At 37.6% G+C, this 16,451-nt stretch overlaps 1 protein-coding gene across 3 annotated transcripts in view; it reads right to left on the bottom strand.

The window, feature by feature from the left end:
* The window catches only part of LOC132095293 (Krueppel-like factor 12), a 47,079-nt gene that overhangs the window by 20,676 nt on the left and 9,952 nt on the right, over positions 1-16,451 (bottom strand). For all 3 annotated transcript variants that reach the window (XM_059500139.1, XM_059500140.1, XM_059500138.1), the window contains exons 2-3: positions 6,660-6,742; positions 2,020-2,503 (exon numbers count right to left, since the gene is read on the bottom strand). In XM_059500139.1, coding sequence (XP_059356122.1) covers positions 2,020-2,503; positions 6,660-6,725 — 550 coding nt within the window. In that variant the 5' untranslated portion in view covers positions 6,726-6,742. The remainder of the gene's footprint in view (positions 1-2,019; positions 2,504-6,659; positions 6,743-16,451) is intronic.

The following is a 16,451-nucleotide window of genomic DNA, read 5'->3' as shown; positions in this document are numbered from 1 at the left end:
TGATGTTGCATGCTCACTGAACCACTCTTTCACAATTTGAGCCTGACGAATCCTGGCATTGTCATCTCGGAATATGCCCGTGCCACCGGGGAAGAAAAAATTAATTGATGGAATAACCTGATCATTCAGTATATTCAGGTAGTCAGCTGACCTCCTTCTTTGGGCACATAACATAATCATGCATGCAGTAATTATCCAATGGGAGGATCTTAACTATTTGCTTAGTCCATTTTTTGGACTGGCAGTGTTTAACTCAATGTTATGGGTGTCTCTTTAACTATGGGCACTTTTAGCCCTTTGGAAAATAAACTTTTCACACTCTCACAAGTTAATTTAATTTGTCAAATAACAATATCAACCAGTAGATGTACACCCATTCCAGAAGAATTCTGCCATTTTTGTAATTTTTTTCTGAAAGCCATGAATATTTCGACCACACCTATATAAGATATTTTGTGATTAATAGAGTTGTGTGGTGGAAATTACATTTTAAAACATTTTTGGAATAAAAAGACATTAAATCTTGTTATTTTCAGTGAATTGAATTTACAGTGCAAGTGAACAAGTGATTTGAAATTACAGTATGAAACGATGGTATTTAACATTTCTTCCCTTTGTTTTCTCCACAAATCTTAAGCTGTTCACTGACACTTCTGTATTCTAATGTACTAACTTTATATAATCTGTCTTCACATCTTAGTGCTCTTGAAAGGAATTTAGACCTTTCATGTCCAATAAATAAATAAAGAACAAAGTTAAATATAACTTTTCCTTTTTTCTTTCTTTCTTTTTTCTTTTTCTTTTCTTTCTTTGTTGTTCCTTTCATCTCATTTTGGTCCACTTGTGTAATACTATTAGTATCAATTTACGCTATATACTGCAATGTGAGATGAAACAATACAAGTGTGACCTCACATGCTTGGGTGTGTTTGAAAAGAGCAGTGAAGTGGTACAAATATCTGAATATATAAATATAGCAATGTCATAAACCTTGGCAGATTTCCAAATGACTTCAAAATCTAAATTAAACGTTCAACAATCATACTTTAAAAAAAAATCCTTTCAAATGGCAATCTGACATGTCTTACAGGTTGACAGGTACATAAATCAAAATGACCCAGCCAGCACTGCACAAACGCTGGTGGCAGGAGTTAATTTCCCACTTTGCTTACTTGACTTGAAATGAAGCTTTTACTTTATATTTCCACCACTTCAAACGCAGACAGTATGCCTGACGCACAGCACATACTCCCTAACAGCAGGAAGTACACAGGCATCGGAGGACAATCAGCCCCATATCTGCATATCATTATGAGTATGGTGCTTTTCTGTGAAGAATGGACTGTCTGAAGCTGTCTTTTCCTAAAACAAATGTGAAGGAAACAGATGCTTTTAATCAGCTTTAATTTTCCCCCCCTTCCAGTTGATTTATTTTCCCCTGTGATCACAATTTCATAAGATTTCAACATTCCCCTTGGGCCAGGCTGATGTTAAGTGTTTCACCCAGGGGCACCCTGGAGATCAAGTAAGTAATTCTCAAACTGTTAAGTTATTCCCACTTGCAAACCTCCAAACTTTTTTATTCAGCAAAAATATAATTTCCTTACTGGGTCTTGTTTTTTTTTTTTTTTTCAGTACAAATATCTAAACATTCTTAAAAAAAAAGAGCCATTTACTTTAAAAGTGTTTTTGCATAAAACAAGTAAAAAATAACTTCCAATGGGGTAAGAAAAAGAATCTTGTTTTCCCTTTGAATTAAGTTTATTTCTCACTCCTTTAGCAGGTATTTTTTCTAGTTTAAAGCATTTTTTTTCACAATGTCAGTTTTGATCTTTGACTTAATGCATTTTGCTTCTTAGGTAAATGTATCTTGTGTTACAAATTTTTTGACTTTTGTACTGGAAAACAAAAATACTGAGTAAAAAAAAATGTAGTGTATCAGGGAATCAACCCATAACTACAGTAAAATTCTAAATGAATCAGTGACAATTATTAAACAATCCAGAAAGAGGTCCTCACCTTTGCCCTGGTACTTGGCCTCGTCCAGGAGAGGTAACATGATTGTGGAGTTGAGGGTTGCCGGGGAGTGAACGGCTGTGGTGTACATGAGGGGCAGCGACTGCACCACCACAGGGATACGGTGCACCTGACTGGGAAGTTTACTGGGGCTGGAAGGAGGGACGGGGTGGATGATGTGCAAAAATTGCTGGCCTCTAACTCCATGAGGAGAGCCCACCAAAGACCCGGGTGTCAAAACGGAGGGCATTCCCGAGGAGACTGAGGTGATGACAGAAGGTGAGGATGACGATGATGAAGATGGAGAGAAGGCTGAGGTGTTGGAGGAAGGCGATGATGTCCTTGTCTTGTTGATGGACAGGTCTACAGGCTCTGTCTGGGTTTGGAACTGCTCGGATGAGAGCAGGTCTTCTGGAGGTTCTGCCTTCACTTTGCTGAGCAGGAGCGGCACAGTCTCCATATCAGGATAGCCGTGCACTTTGGGGGACTGTAAAGAACAAAGAAATAAATGAATGTGGTGTTATTTTTGTTTTTTGGTAGTTCAATTTCGGAATTTCTGAAAATAAATTATATATATATATATATATATATATATATATATATATATATATATATATATGTGTGTGTGTGTGTGTATGTATAAAGTCTATTTAAATATTTAAAATTACTAACATACAGTTGAACAAAGATAGAAAGAGAACACGAAGTAATTTATTAGTTTTGCTGTATCCTTTGTTACAAGCAACAGTTCTGTTTATTTCAAATCGGATTGAAAAATTATTCACGATTCAGTGAGCCAGAGTCAACCTGGATTACCAGACTGTTTTGTGAATCATTTAAAAACACAGTTCAAACAAGTAAATGATTCACTGACTGAAAGAGTCGGACTCAAACTGGGTTTGCAGACTGATTTGTGAATCTTGTGAATAAAAAAAAAAAAATCAAACATCATGTCTCACACTCGTAGTCTGGATCACGTATGAAATGTTGCTTGCTCCTCTAAAAGAACATCATCATGGAGAAAGGACCGGTTTACCCCACAGGGGCGTCTGCCCCCAAAAAAAACCCAACATAAATAAAGTGCTATCAGATAGAGCATTCCTCTCTGCAGCAAGAGTATGCAGTGAAATGATCGCTCCTGAGCAGGCAGCTAATCATGACAGAGCAGCTCATTAAACCGAGGGGAAAAGTTCTTGAATTGTGACGGCAGATATGATAAACGGTCTGCTGTAGAATCACGGCTCAATACTTTTCTTTATGCAGACTGAGTGGGCCTGTAGCAAATTAGAGTTTCCCCCGCTGAGCTCATACTATTTTTACTCTGGACACGTGGAGTCACTCTGGGCGCTGCTGACCATGAATCAGCAGTAGGATATGCGGTACAATAAAACTGCATTTGAATCCAAAAACAAACAAATGTCAGGCAAATAAATATGCTGACGTGACCCGTAAGAAGGGTCATTCAGGGCTCAGAGGTCAAGACATATGACCTCAGGGTCAGGGTTACAATACTAATTTGATTGGGCAGGGAAAAGAGCAGTACTTTTAGAAAAAAAGAGACTCCTTTCTGCAAAGTGTGACCGTGCTGACAACCATGGCTCAATGGTGATTTAGACAGGAGTTTCAGGAGTTTTGGGTTAAAAGAAAAGCACAATGAAAATTTTTCACAGCTCTACTCCATTGACTAGTGGGGCTATCATGGGATGGTAGATCTACAAGTCAGTTTTCTCTTGTGGGTCAGCTGAAAGATTTACTCTTTGCATTTAAAAACTACTGTTTTAAGATTTGGAAAAATGTATTAATCAATAAAAATACTGAAGCGATACATTATTAAATAAATACAAAACATGAGGTAGCAATTAAAAAATAAAAAAGGCATGACAGACATATCCCTTTTGTTCAATCTTTATGGTCCAGTAGAAGCAAAAGGGGGAAGCAGTGTTACGACCTTCAGCCATATTTCTAGATTTTTTTTAAACATTTAAATTAAAGTTTTGAGTAAATGTTATATATCTGCTAATTCAGATGATACACATCATGTCATTTAACATCCATAAACCTGATCGCAAATCAAATGCTAAATCTTAAAATACTCCATATTTTATGGGAAATGCATGTAATTTGTACATCACAATTTTTCTGTAAAGAAATGCCGAACCTGGTTTGATTTTTTGTAAATTTTAGTATTTTAGTCTTGGAAAATACTGCACAGCTGCACAGACAGGGTGGTAATCAAACCCAGCAAGTAAATTTCTATTAGCATAGCATGCAATCAGCAACGTACTAATGAGGGTTGTATGAAAGAGAAGGGAGGTGGCACTAATGACCAATCAGCATTGCTATCTAATTGAAAAACCTGCCTCTGTGATACCTAAGAAATCCTTTGTTGTTCCCAGCAAAAGGGACAAAACGTTTCTGGTCAGTTCCTTGGAGCAGTAATGCAACCTCCACATTTCCTGCTACAACAGACCATTTTTTGTTTGTTTGTCGGTCGTGAACTCTCGCTCTAGTTCTATTGAATTTTGTGATGTACCCTTTAGGGTATGTTTAAGAGGCTTTATACTGCATGTGTTTTTTGTTTGCGAGTGTATATTGGACATTGTGCGGATCTGTGCCTGCGGCCGCTGTAGCCTCAGGTCTTTGCAGCCCTCTGAGACAAACCACTTTCTCAAATAGATCTCATCTCCCTTCTTTACACTCTAGTCACTTTGGCCCTATAAAGCTCTGAATTTAGTTCCACTGTGTTTTTATTTTGCTCAAAGGCAGGTTCGAAGCACTTGAAGATAAAAACGGCAAATAATCAAGAACTGCACTCATGATTATTCAGATGGTATCACTGGCTGATCCAATAGGATGTAAGCCGTTTCGAGAAAACCAGATGAAACTGTAAACAACAGCAAACTGAAACTGTGAACTATGGAGAACCGTAGCACACATGACCTCCTTTCATATGGAAAAAAAATAATCAAAGGCTTTGAGGTGATAAAAAGCTGTTTTGCATACCGATTCCTGTTCTTGTTTGAACGTCAGTTTCTGTAGAAATGTTTTAAAACCTCACCCGCTCTCTCCTCCATACTTTCCACCTTGGCTCTTTGCTGATGACTTTCACTTTATTCGTGGAACCTGCGTGAGATATCGGTCTAGCTGGTGAGGGAATTAACTGGGGCGAACCATTCTCAGCAAGGTCTTGGCAAGTGGCCACCAGAACGACGACCATGTTTGAGCGATGAAATGCACTTCAAAGAGTCATTGTGTAGGTTGCACACTTCCTGGTGCTTGGCAGGATTTTGACGCATATGGATAAATGTCTACCAGCCTTTCGCAGGAAGGAAGCAAGGTGTTGCTGGCTTGTGAAGTAGAACACAACAAGGGTATGTCGTCGGCTCTCAGACGCAACTATTCACAAGTTCCCTCTCCAAGAAAATAGTGCATCTATCCATATCTGCTTTTCATTAATTGAGCAAATAATATGGTATTGCACTAACATGACACAGAATTAACTTTATCCACGCCATGCATTCCTGAGTCAAAGTCTTAATGATAACGCTAATAGGTTAGCTGTATTGTTCAGGGTTTTTTTACTTTTTGATGCCAAAGCCCATGGAATATCCCCTTGTGAGGGGCCCTTTTTCCAAAATAAGAATGCAGCTAAATATTATAACTGAAACAGATGAATATTGGAATCTATTAGATTAATCGTGATTATTTTATTCTTGTTGTGTAAAATATGTAAAGAATTTGTAAAATGAATGTGTTGCTGCTTAACACTTTGGCGGAAAAATATGACTTTGGTTTTTTTTAGGATTGTTTGATGAAAAGAAACAAGTTAACAGTCCTCAAATGTACAGTACATTACACAGAATATCTTTAAAAGCATTTTTTCCTGAAGTGCATCACAGACGTCCTACACTCTCAGAATTTTTTATACAAAAGCTGTGACTGGGGTGGTACCTTTCCAAAAGGCACACCTTTGTACCATATTTATCCCTTAAAGGTGCATTTTAGTACATTTTCCTTTAAAGGTGCTTCAGTCCCTAAAGTGTACATATTAGTATTTTTTGAAAGTACCTATGAAACCGCCCCAGACAATTTTTGTACTTTTTGTACCTTTTTTTCTGTTTCAGAAAGATTTTTTTTTTTTAAAGATGTTTAAGATTAATAAATTTTATGTAGTGTCTATTTTAGGGCTGTTTCTGAAAGTGTAGCACTCTCTTGCGGGCCCCTTGGGTGTCCCTGGACCCCAGTTTAAAAACCCCTGATAGATACTCTAAAAGTGCCTGGAGGTGAGCCTAGATGATCATGTAAAGTACATGTGCACTTAAGTAAGCAGCATATGAGGAAATAATGACAAAAAAGAGAGAAAGACTCCCTACAGCTGTGTGTCTGCATCTGTGCTTGAGCCCTGCCAAAATGGCTGCCCTGGCTGCAGTGGCCCTGACTGTAAGCCTTGAGAGCATTCCTGTTCCAGCTGTGGCTCTCCACATCAGGGCTGCTTTGCGCGCACGCACACACAAACGCCTGGGAGTAATTAGGTGTATCACAGCGAGGGGGTGGGTGTGTGAGGGGTGAAAGAAGTAGACGGTGATACAGGAGTAGATGGGAGGTTAGGACAAAAATTGTATGAAAAACAACTGTTCTCTTACCCCTCTCTCAGATTCCAGAGGTTCTGCTTTGACTCGGACTGCAGGCATTCCGTCTAGCATTAACATCCTGTTATTGATGGCGTCTGCGAGCCGAGAGAGAGAGAGAGAAAAAGAGAAAGGCATGAGAAAGCTGCTGAGTGTGACTCCTCTCACCTTTTCTGTGATTGAGTCAAACCTAGCAAACTCTGAACAATAGCGCAGGCAACAATGCAACAAGCAATGATGTCATCATGGTATGCAGTGAGTAAACAGTTGAGGTTTATGGCCGAGGGTAAACAAATACTTCATTACCTGAGATGAAATGTTATGGTTACTCTATTTTGTGCCTGGTTAAACAAACAAAAAACTATCAATCAAAATGTTTATTGTAAATGATCAAATTAAACATTTACCTTTAATGGTTTTATTAGCCTTCAGTTAGCATGATAATAGCTTAACTTATAACAGGTAAAGTAGAGTTTTATTGAATAGCTTGAATGTTATATCGTTACAGTGTGATTATTCATTTCAGTACTGAATAATTATCATTAACTACATGTACTATATGGTTAAGGTTATGTTTAAGGTTACTTGCATGTAATTATGCCTAATTTATTGCTTGTATAATAGTAATAACATAACGTGTAACAAGGACACCTAAAAATAAGGTGTTACCATATTACACATTGATTGCACTTGGAAAAAAAAGTGAAAAAAAAAATGCTCTCTAAGTCTAATCCAGCCAAATGGGTAGATAAATAACTGAATAATGCTATGAAAATCACAAGCAAGCACAGTGTCAGCTATGCTTTTTTAACATGATGAACACATTGCTTTAACAACTCAACATGACATACAGGATTATATTTAAAGTAACTTCAATCTTCAATACAGTTTATGTAGGTGAATATGGATACAAAAGACTTGATTGATTCAGTCATTTATATATTTACATTGTACATTAATCGACATTCAAGTAAATGCAAATGACTAATTTTCAGAAGTCCCTTTGCCTGATGTTGCTAGGCAGAAAAAGAATAAAATTAAAACAAAGAGAGTGAAATATAAAGCATTTTCAGCTTGGTTAAAAGCACATATAATACACAAAGATTATTTATATTTTTTTAATTATAGTATAAATACAGTCTTGCTGCAGAAAACAACATCAGTGATGACTTTGTTGGTTATCAAGATGCCAATTCTTAAGATATTTGAATGATTTATAGGATGCATGTCCTAAATGTCATCAAAATCAATCCCAGACCACCTTTGAAAGTGTTTTTAGTGATCCATTCACTGGAAACACATTAATGCCAGGTGTAAAAGGGGCCTGTAGATAGGAAAGAACATTCAGCATCACCTAGGTGACCAGCTGCATGTCTGTAGGGTAAAGCTGTGCTAGCAAACACATGCGCTCACTCGTAACACACACACGCACACACACATACATATAGCATCTAAATACACGCACACAATCAAGGCTGTCGCTGCTATCAGAGTCTCCTGACAGTTCTCTTCTTGTATATTGACACAAATGACAAGATTATCTAACAGAATCCATGTCTTTGTGCAAACTCCCCTCAGGCATCTGAGACTCGGAACAAAGACTCCAGCCTTGTTACGGCTCTGTGCTTTGCAGTGGGCATTGCTCTACCAGACTCTCTCACACATGAAAAGTGGCCACCTCCCTCAACATCCAAGGGATGCACAAGGAGACAGCTTTAATGAACTGGTGGAATCTGATTACAAGTTAATATGGCTCTTGAAGCACTGCATGAGGAGATGAGACGCTCCAGCACTCCCACTGAGACGGTTTCTCTCCCCCGTCTACTCAATTTACCATGTTTAACACCATAAAGGTGCAGTAATGGATGCATGAGCATCTTGGGAAATGCAGTATTCATGTTTCTTTATGTTTGTTTGGGTTTCGCCTGTCGGGAGGGACAAGTCTGCACACAAACAGACAGATAGGTGACTTGTCTTGAAGATAGAAAAGAGTGAACCTAGATCTCTGCTGTCAAAATGACTTTCTTAGATGTGAGATGCTCCTACGATCTGCCCACAAGTGTTGCAAACACGATCAGTGTGGCTTTAGGCGATAGAAAAGGGAACTTCACGAAAGAGTCAATCACAACAATGTGATTGTGGCTCAGAGGGAGGTGTCCCAAAGTAACCCGTGCACTTATTATTTTAGCAGCAGCACGTGATGGAATGCAAGCAAAGCCGATACGCTTTAAACATCTCTATTACACATCACTCCTGGCATAGGCGGCAGGAAATCAGCCCCAGATCTCGACTCAGCACTTGGGCTGAAACAATTCTGGTGGAGATGAGACAACACTATGGTCCACCGGATGAGTCAACATTTTCATGCTTTTACAGGAAGTGTTCATTTTTATAGTTATTGTTCAGTCATAGTTATTGTACTTTGACAAAAATGTAGCCAACATTTTGTCATCTTCAATAATTCTAGTCTTAGAAATTAGAAAAGTCAAACATTTTGCAATATTTTGACAAATAAAATAAAAACGAAACATCTGAAACATATCAAAACATTAATATAACAAGTTGTAAAAAGTGTTTTTATTTATTAACTTTTTTACAGAAATTAATACTTTTATTCAGCAAGGAGCCATTCAATTGATCAACAGTGACAATAAAGAAATATAAATATTTAGTAATGTTATACATGTATAACATTACTAAATATTTATATTTAAAATAAGCACTGTTCTTTTTAACTACTTGTTTATCTAAGAGTCCTGAAAAAAAATGCACAACTGTTTTTAGGATTAATGTTCACAAAACATTTCTTATTATTACCAATTCAGCATATTAGAATGCTTTCTGAAAGATCATGTGACACAAACTACATTTTAAAATATTCTGAAATAGAAAACTGTTCTTTTATATTGTAATAATATTTCACAGTATAACTGTTTAAACCCTTATTCCATAAAATAAATGCAGGTTTGGTGAGCATAAGATATATATATATATATATATATATATATATATATATATATATATATATATATATATATATAAATAATGTCCATCCAGCACTACTGTATATATAGCATCCATGTTAGCCAATAGCCCTTACACTGTATTTACCAAGCTTTCTGGCTTTTCCAAGAAAAGACTCTTATTTATGTGGCGTTAAAAGCAAAACAAAATTTCTGTGTGAATTTTAACCCTACGCTCTTGCCATTGACGAAGCGTGCTTCGAAGCTAATCTGTGTGCATTGGATTGATATTGTGATCAGGATGTCCAATGGCTGCAGGTAGTGGTGGGCTGAGATAATGTTGCCATGGCAACTCAAGTTGGAGCTCAGAGGGTTATTGTCCTTCTGGATTGACATGCGAGGTTTCACAGTTGAACAGGGCACTCGCTGTTCAACAGCCGACTATTTTTTTGTGTCCAAGGAGCTGTCATCATGCTCATGTGTATTGTGTAAGCATATCACTCAGAGTCATTGATCATTAGATCAGATAAATGAGCCAACCTCTTGCCTAACTAAGCTTGTCCCTTAAGAGAGCTCCAAATGGGAAATCAATACCAAGAGCAAGGTCTCAGTTGTTTCATTAACCATCAAATGAACAGATTATTAGCATAATTGAGTATAGCACCACGTGGTTAACATTTAGGCATAATTTGTCTATCTTAGCTCCAATTGATTAACACTTAATCAAGGGGCTGTGATGGAGGATGCTGTATCACCAGCTGTAGTTAACAGTGCCAAGGTGATATGAGAAGCAAGAGTAACAATGACTAATTCTAGATCGGTTTTCCTCCAAACAGCGCAAATGTTCTTTGTCAAATCAGTGTGACTTATCTAATCAAGAATACTGTCAGTGCATAACCGTGAAGACCCTAACAAAGGAATTTTCACATTAAGACTTAGATGTTATGATATTGTTTGGACATGTTTGGACCCCATTGGTTTTTACTGTATGGTCAAAAAAAAAAAAAAAAACACTGAGATATTTTTCAGTCAGTCATACAGGTTTAAGAAGACATTCTTATTTTAAATAATCTTTTATCTGTTTTTATCCATACAGTAAATAAAAAGTTTGGACCCCATTGACTATCACTGTATGTGGGGGGGTTCTTCTTTTGTCTTCCACAAGAAGAAATAAAGTTATACAGATTTGGAAAGACAATCTTATATTAATTTTTTTTATTTTTTGTTTATCTGTTTTTATCCATACAATAAAAAAAAATGTTGGACCCCACTGACTTTCATATTTTTTTAAATATCTTATTTTTTGTTTCACAGAAGAAAGAAAGCCATACAGCTTTGAAATGACACGAGGGTGAGTAATTGATGACAGAATTTTCATTTTCATTTCATTCACACTATCACTTTAAAGATCTGAAGAAATGGAAAGGGAGCAATCGAGCAAGAGAGATTAAGATCACCTTTCCATTTCACCAGGACGCTGAAATGAAATGGTGATCCCAGGTGTGAGTGTTATGAGCATGGGAGGTGCAGTAGCTGAGTGCTCAGGCACCTCATTGCCATGCACGGCTAGAGCTGTCCCCCGAGAGGCTCACTGAGAAGAATGAGGGCAATTCAACTGGAAACGGGGCCACAGGGAGGGGGCCCGCCTGGGATTTGATTCCGGCTGAGGATGGGGGAGTCAGGGGAGGGGATTGGCTGGCACTCCCATGCCCAGCCATAGCTCCAGAACTCCCCGATGGATGTGGGTGCCGATGGAGACACGGTGCAGGGAGCGGAATTGCCAAACAGACCCCAGCGAATGACGAGCGGATCAATATGAGGTGACAGGCCTGGATGGAAAAGCCTGACCTTCCTGGACCCCACGCTGACCTTGCTACACAATGATTTAGAGAGCATTCAACTTGCCCCTGGAGCTGGTTGCATACCTCATTGTGTAACTTTCTGCCTTGCTAAGCCTAGTGTGGCATTGATGTGAGGGGCGTTACAGTGCACAGGAGGAACCTCTATTTAAGTGGTTTAGAGGTATTTCTAGAGTAATATAAATCTGTCGAGGCTCAAGGTGTATAAAAGTCGTCTGACATTTAAAATTCTGGCCAATACCGACAAGTCAATCATTGTTTTTGTGTTAGGGTTTGGATATTAAAATTCCCTCCGATATGTCTGATAGCAAAATTCTATACTATTTTATCTAAATAAAGTAAAAAGGAAATACAAAAACTTTATTCATTTCACATTATTTAATAATGTTATTAAATTAGGTAATCTAAATGCAAGAATAGGGGAAATAAAAACGCAGTGTTATTTTAGCAATTTTTACTATTATATTTCAATTTTGAATTAGCTTTTATTTTTATGTTTTCAGTTTTCATTTTAAATATAGTTTTAGTAATTTTATGTACTTTTATCATTTGTATTTTGAAATTTTATATTTCTAAATATTAAAATATTGTTTTATATAATCATTATTTCAGTTTTAATTCAGTAATTTCAGAACTTCAGCTTAAAGTAAAATTTTAACTCTTGTCTAGACAACCAACTAGAAAAAAAGTTTATGTAATATTTATATTTTATCTTTGATTTAGCACAAAAAATAAGTTTCATTTAAATTAACAACATTAACAACTGCATGCGCAATAGAATATTCAATATACTGTACAGTAGGCCAATATGTATTTAACATCCAATAACCGATATGCTACCATACCGATGTATCCTAGCACAAAATAAAAAAACACCAAGAAATTTCAGAATAACAAAACTCATTTGGAACATGAGCAGAAACGAAAGAGGAGCAGGATGATCATCCTACTGCTTGGAGGCGTTTCATATCTGAAATTTTTAATTTTTGCACTGGAGGAGTAGCACACTAACAGACGGGTTCCCTTGGTCCTGCCAATGCTTTGTTCCCATGTCGAGAGCCCTGAGCAACTGTGGGCATCTGTGGCACAGAGGCTGGTCCTGCTGCCACAGGCCGAAGGGGGAAATGCGGATGGGGATGAGAGGACGAGAAGGAAGTGGCTGGGGAGGGAGGTAGGGATTTAAGCACTGGAGCCCAGCCAAAAGCCAGACAAGAACACTGAACTCAAACATGCCAAGAGAGCCTCTCAGGCTCAACCAGAGCAAAAGAACAGAATTTTATGTAACATAAGACTCCACACTGAGGAGAAAAGCTATTGAGAGCTGCTCCCCACTGTGCTCTTGTAAATAGATTGCCTGGTCATTTAAGTTGCAAAAAGTTGCAAAAAACTTTGTAACTTTGTCGAAAAATAATGTAAATCAAATGTGCACTTTCGGAACTACTAGCAAAAGTTTGTAAAAAGGCTTCCTGAAGACTGGTTAGACAACAGTCTTCCATTGGTCAGGCAAACAGATTCCAAAATAAAACTTTTTTGATCTTCTTTATCTTTACATCATGCTGATCTTCCTAAAATTCTGTAACCACTTAAGTCAAAAACTGTATTTACATACAGAATGTCCACACGATGCAATTTCTGCAAACCAAAACTCATCTCAAGCTCACTTCCCTCTTTCGTCCCAAGCAGAGAACATGCAGGCTAAGTACCACCTTTCCTTTCACTGTCATACCAGACATAGGAACTCTTTAACCAATCAAGAGAGAGGAATTCTGTGATAAGACAAGTTTGTTTTATTATCAATAATTTTTTTTTCACACATGGTCATGTGATCATTTTTTAAATCTACTGTCAACCGTCAATCAACATGATCTGATAAAATGAACGTTTTGGAACTATTTGTATTATGAAAGCATATATATGAATTGAAAATAATTTAAAATGAATGACTAAATGACAATTACTATGCCACTGCCATCCGACATCCAATACATTTTTCAATGCTCACTGAAAACTTTTTCACAAGTCCAGCATCACCAAGTTATCTCACACATCAAAGGTCATGTACTGTCTGAGTATGCACTGCATTTGAAGAGGAACTTAATTCTTGATGGCTAAAAAAAAAAACTTCTACCCATACACAAACTGAACAGCAAATGAATTTCAGAAAACATCATGACGTACAATCACGCCCACATTCCCATCTCTTCCTGGTGGATGTCATGGATTCTAACTCCAATGCTACCCATACTTCAGTGCGGACTGTATTTCTTGGTAACTTTTTTCTGGCATACTGTGAATGACTTCAGACTTTCCATTTCATAAGGCAAATTTTCCTTGGCAGGCAAGTCTGCCCTATAAGACTTTGGCTGCTTTTAGGACCTTTTTTGATTCGAGCTCTAGAGAGATGTGCTGCTTCAGTACCAGCTGAGTTTGTGGATAAGTAATGCGAGCGTGTGTTCTCCTCCATGCGCATCCAGACGATAGCGCTTCACCTCAGGGAGCCCACTTTGCCATTTTCCTCTGGCTAAAAACAGCCACACAACAATGCCTGTCATTCACTCGGGCCCCCAACCAAGCAGATTTGCTGTCTTATAGCTCTCTTTATTTTTCTGAGTGTGACAAATGTACTCTGACTCGGAGATTAACAGAAGAAGTGCTGAAAGACATGACCAGATAAACTCCAAAAAATGAGGTCACAAGGGAACGTACTACTCTGGAATGCTCATTTTACAGCCATGTCAATGCAATCAAGATGCACAGAGCGTAATCCAGTTCACCCAGAAGAAGCCCTAAAGCCCATCGGCACAGTCAAATGCTGGGGCCAGCTGTCAAAAGACTCTGTACTGTACATCAATTTTACCCCATTACCCCCATCACTAGGCCTCACACACCTGATAGGAAGTGAGAGACCTTTAACAGAACACTGAGGCTCTTGTAAACACCAGGCCGACTTTCCAAAACACAGGCTGGCGGAAGTACCCATAGTCCAGCATATTGCCCTTGGGCTCGGGCTATTTCTGCACGAGGGAGATCCTGTGTCAGTGATCCAGTGAGGATAAGGCAGCTCAGCCCATGAGACACTGCCCCAGTCTGCACCATTCGCATATAAACGGCTGGACATTTATGATGCATCCAGAGAAGTTATTTTTGTCAGTTGGTTTGTTTATTGAGAAAAATAATAAAAATCTAATATCAAAATGCCCCGTAGGATTTCAAGTATTTGCATAAAACAACTATTATTCTCAAATCCTTTCCCATTTGACATAATATTATGAGATAAAGTATATCAGTCAGGTTTGTTTACTGATTGGTCAGTGCTATGGGGGTGAGAGGTCATGAGTTGTGAAAAAGGGAATTAAGGAAAAGAGGGGACAGAGTCCATTCTTGACACATGCTTTAAAAAAAAAAAACAAAAAAAAACCTTTTTCAGTGGAATCCATGCTAAGAAAAACATACATCAACTACACAGCTGAACAATACTTGTATCCTGATCAGCTGTGCTTGATCAGCATTTTTCAGCTGAAAAATGTGTGTCAAAGTTTATGAAAACAGAATTAAAGGGCTTAGTATCAGTAAACTATTTTGTTTGAAGTTTCAAGATGTAGAGTGACAGGCTTTTAACTCAGCAAACAGGTGTCTTTACAGCTAAAGCAAAGACATTGTGGTTTTTTTTTTTCATTCACGTGGTTTCACAGCTTCTCGTAAACCTGTCTGGTTTCCTGAGCTTTGGTTCCTCTGCCAAATCTGTCTGACCTCTGATAAATTTCTCATGATTTTCCAACATATCACCCCTGTATGCACACATACGTACACTGTATATCCGTCTCACCAAAGCGTTATACTGTTTTAACAGCAACAAAGTTGAAATAAGGCTGGGTGACATACGTTATATAGAATATTCAAAATATATTTGCAGTGATTTCATTATGCAATAACTGTGAATACTGTAATTCTTTTCATTTCAGTATCCTTTATTTGGTAGCTAAGTTTCAATGAAATACAATAAAAAAATAAAATGTTGTGTTGAAAATGTTTATATATATATATATATATATATATATATATATATATATATATATATATATATATATATATATATATATATATATATATATATATATATATATTATTTTTTTAACTTTTAGTTAATTTACAGTATACTTTTAGTTTTTACATGAAACATTTTTTATCTACTTGATTCAAAGTTTCGAATTCAGAGAAACAACGAAAGATAATTTCTTCAGCCCTTAAGTTAGATACATAGAAATCTGCTGTTACCTACACATTTCTTCTCTGCAATGGTTGGCTGCACAAGAGAGGGGCGACCCCGCAGCCACTGCAAGCACACCTCTTCCCTTCCCCCTTTAGATAAAGTGCAGTGATCTCAGGGGCCATGCTTTAAAATAGACCTGACACAAAAACCTCAATTGCTCCGAGGGGTATGGAATGGGTGGAGTGGTCACCGCAGAGGGATTTAGCTGGAGAGAGGTGGACTTAAATGCTGATGGTCTGTGCTGGATCAATATGGATTGTGCATGTGAGAATGTGCTGCTCCTACAGTACTCATATTTTCTCCCTCCAAGCCTTCAGTTTGCACAAGAACTGGAAATCCAACCTCATCTCCAATTCAGAAAAGAACGCTAATGAACTGCCTCTGACCAGCAATGCCTCACAGCGCTCTCTTTCTCTCTCTCTTTTCTCCCTCTCAGAGCATGTCACGTCTGAAGTCTGCAGTTGGTGTACTGTAAAGTGACCAGATTTCCCAAATGAAAACTGGGGACATTTCTGGTTTAGTAGTGGTATTGTTAACGCAAGCTATTAAGAATTATTTTTGGTAATTAAAGGTTAAATAAGACAAAAAAATAAACATTAGATAAAGATGTAAACTTAAAGTACATACATAATAAAGCAATAGTCCCCAAGAAGTCATAGTTTCATGAAATAATACTAGATGGTTAAAACAGCAGGCACGTTTTCATAAAATTAAC

Source organism: Carassius carassius, chromosome 19 (assembly GCF_963082965.1).
Source record: "Carassius carassius chromosome 19, fCarCar2.1, whole genome shotgun sequence".
NCBI classification, from domain to species: domain Eukaryota; kingdom Metazoa; phylum Chordata; class Actinopteri; order Cypriniformes; family Cyprinidae; genus Carassius; species Carassius carassius.
The sequence above is the reverse complement of the archived record's forward strand: the minus strand, read 5'-3'. Positions and strand labels throughout refer to the sequence as shown.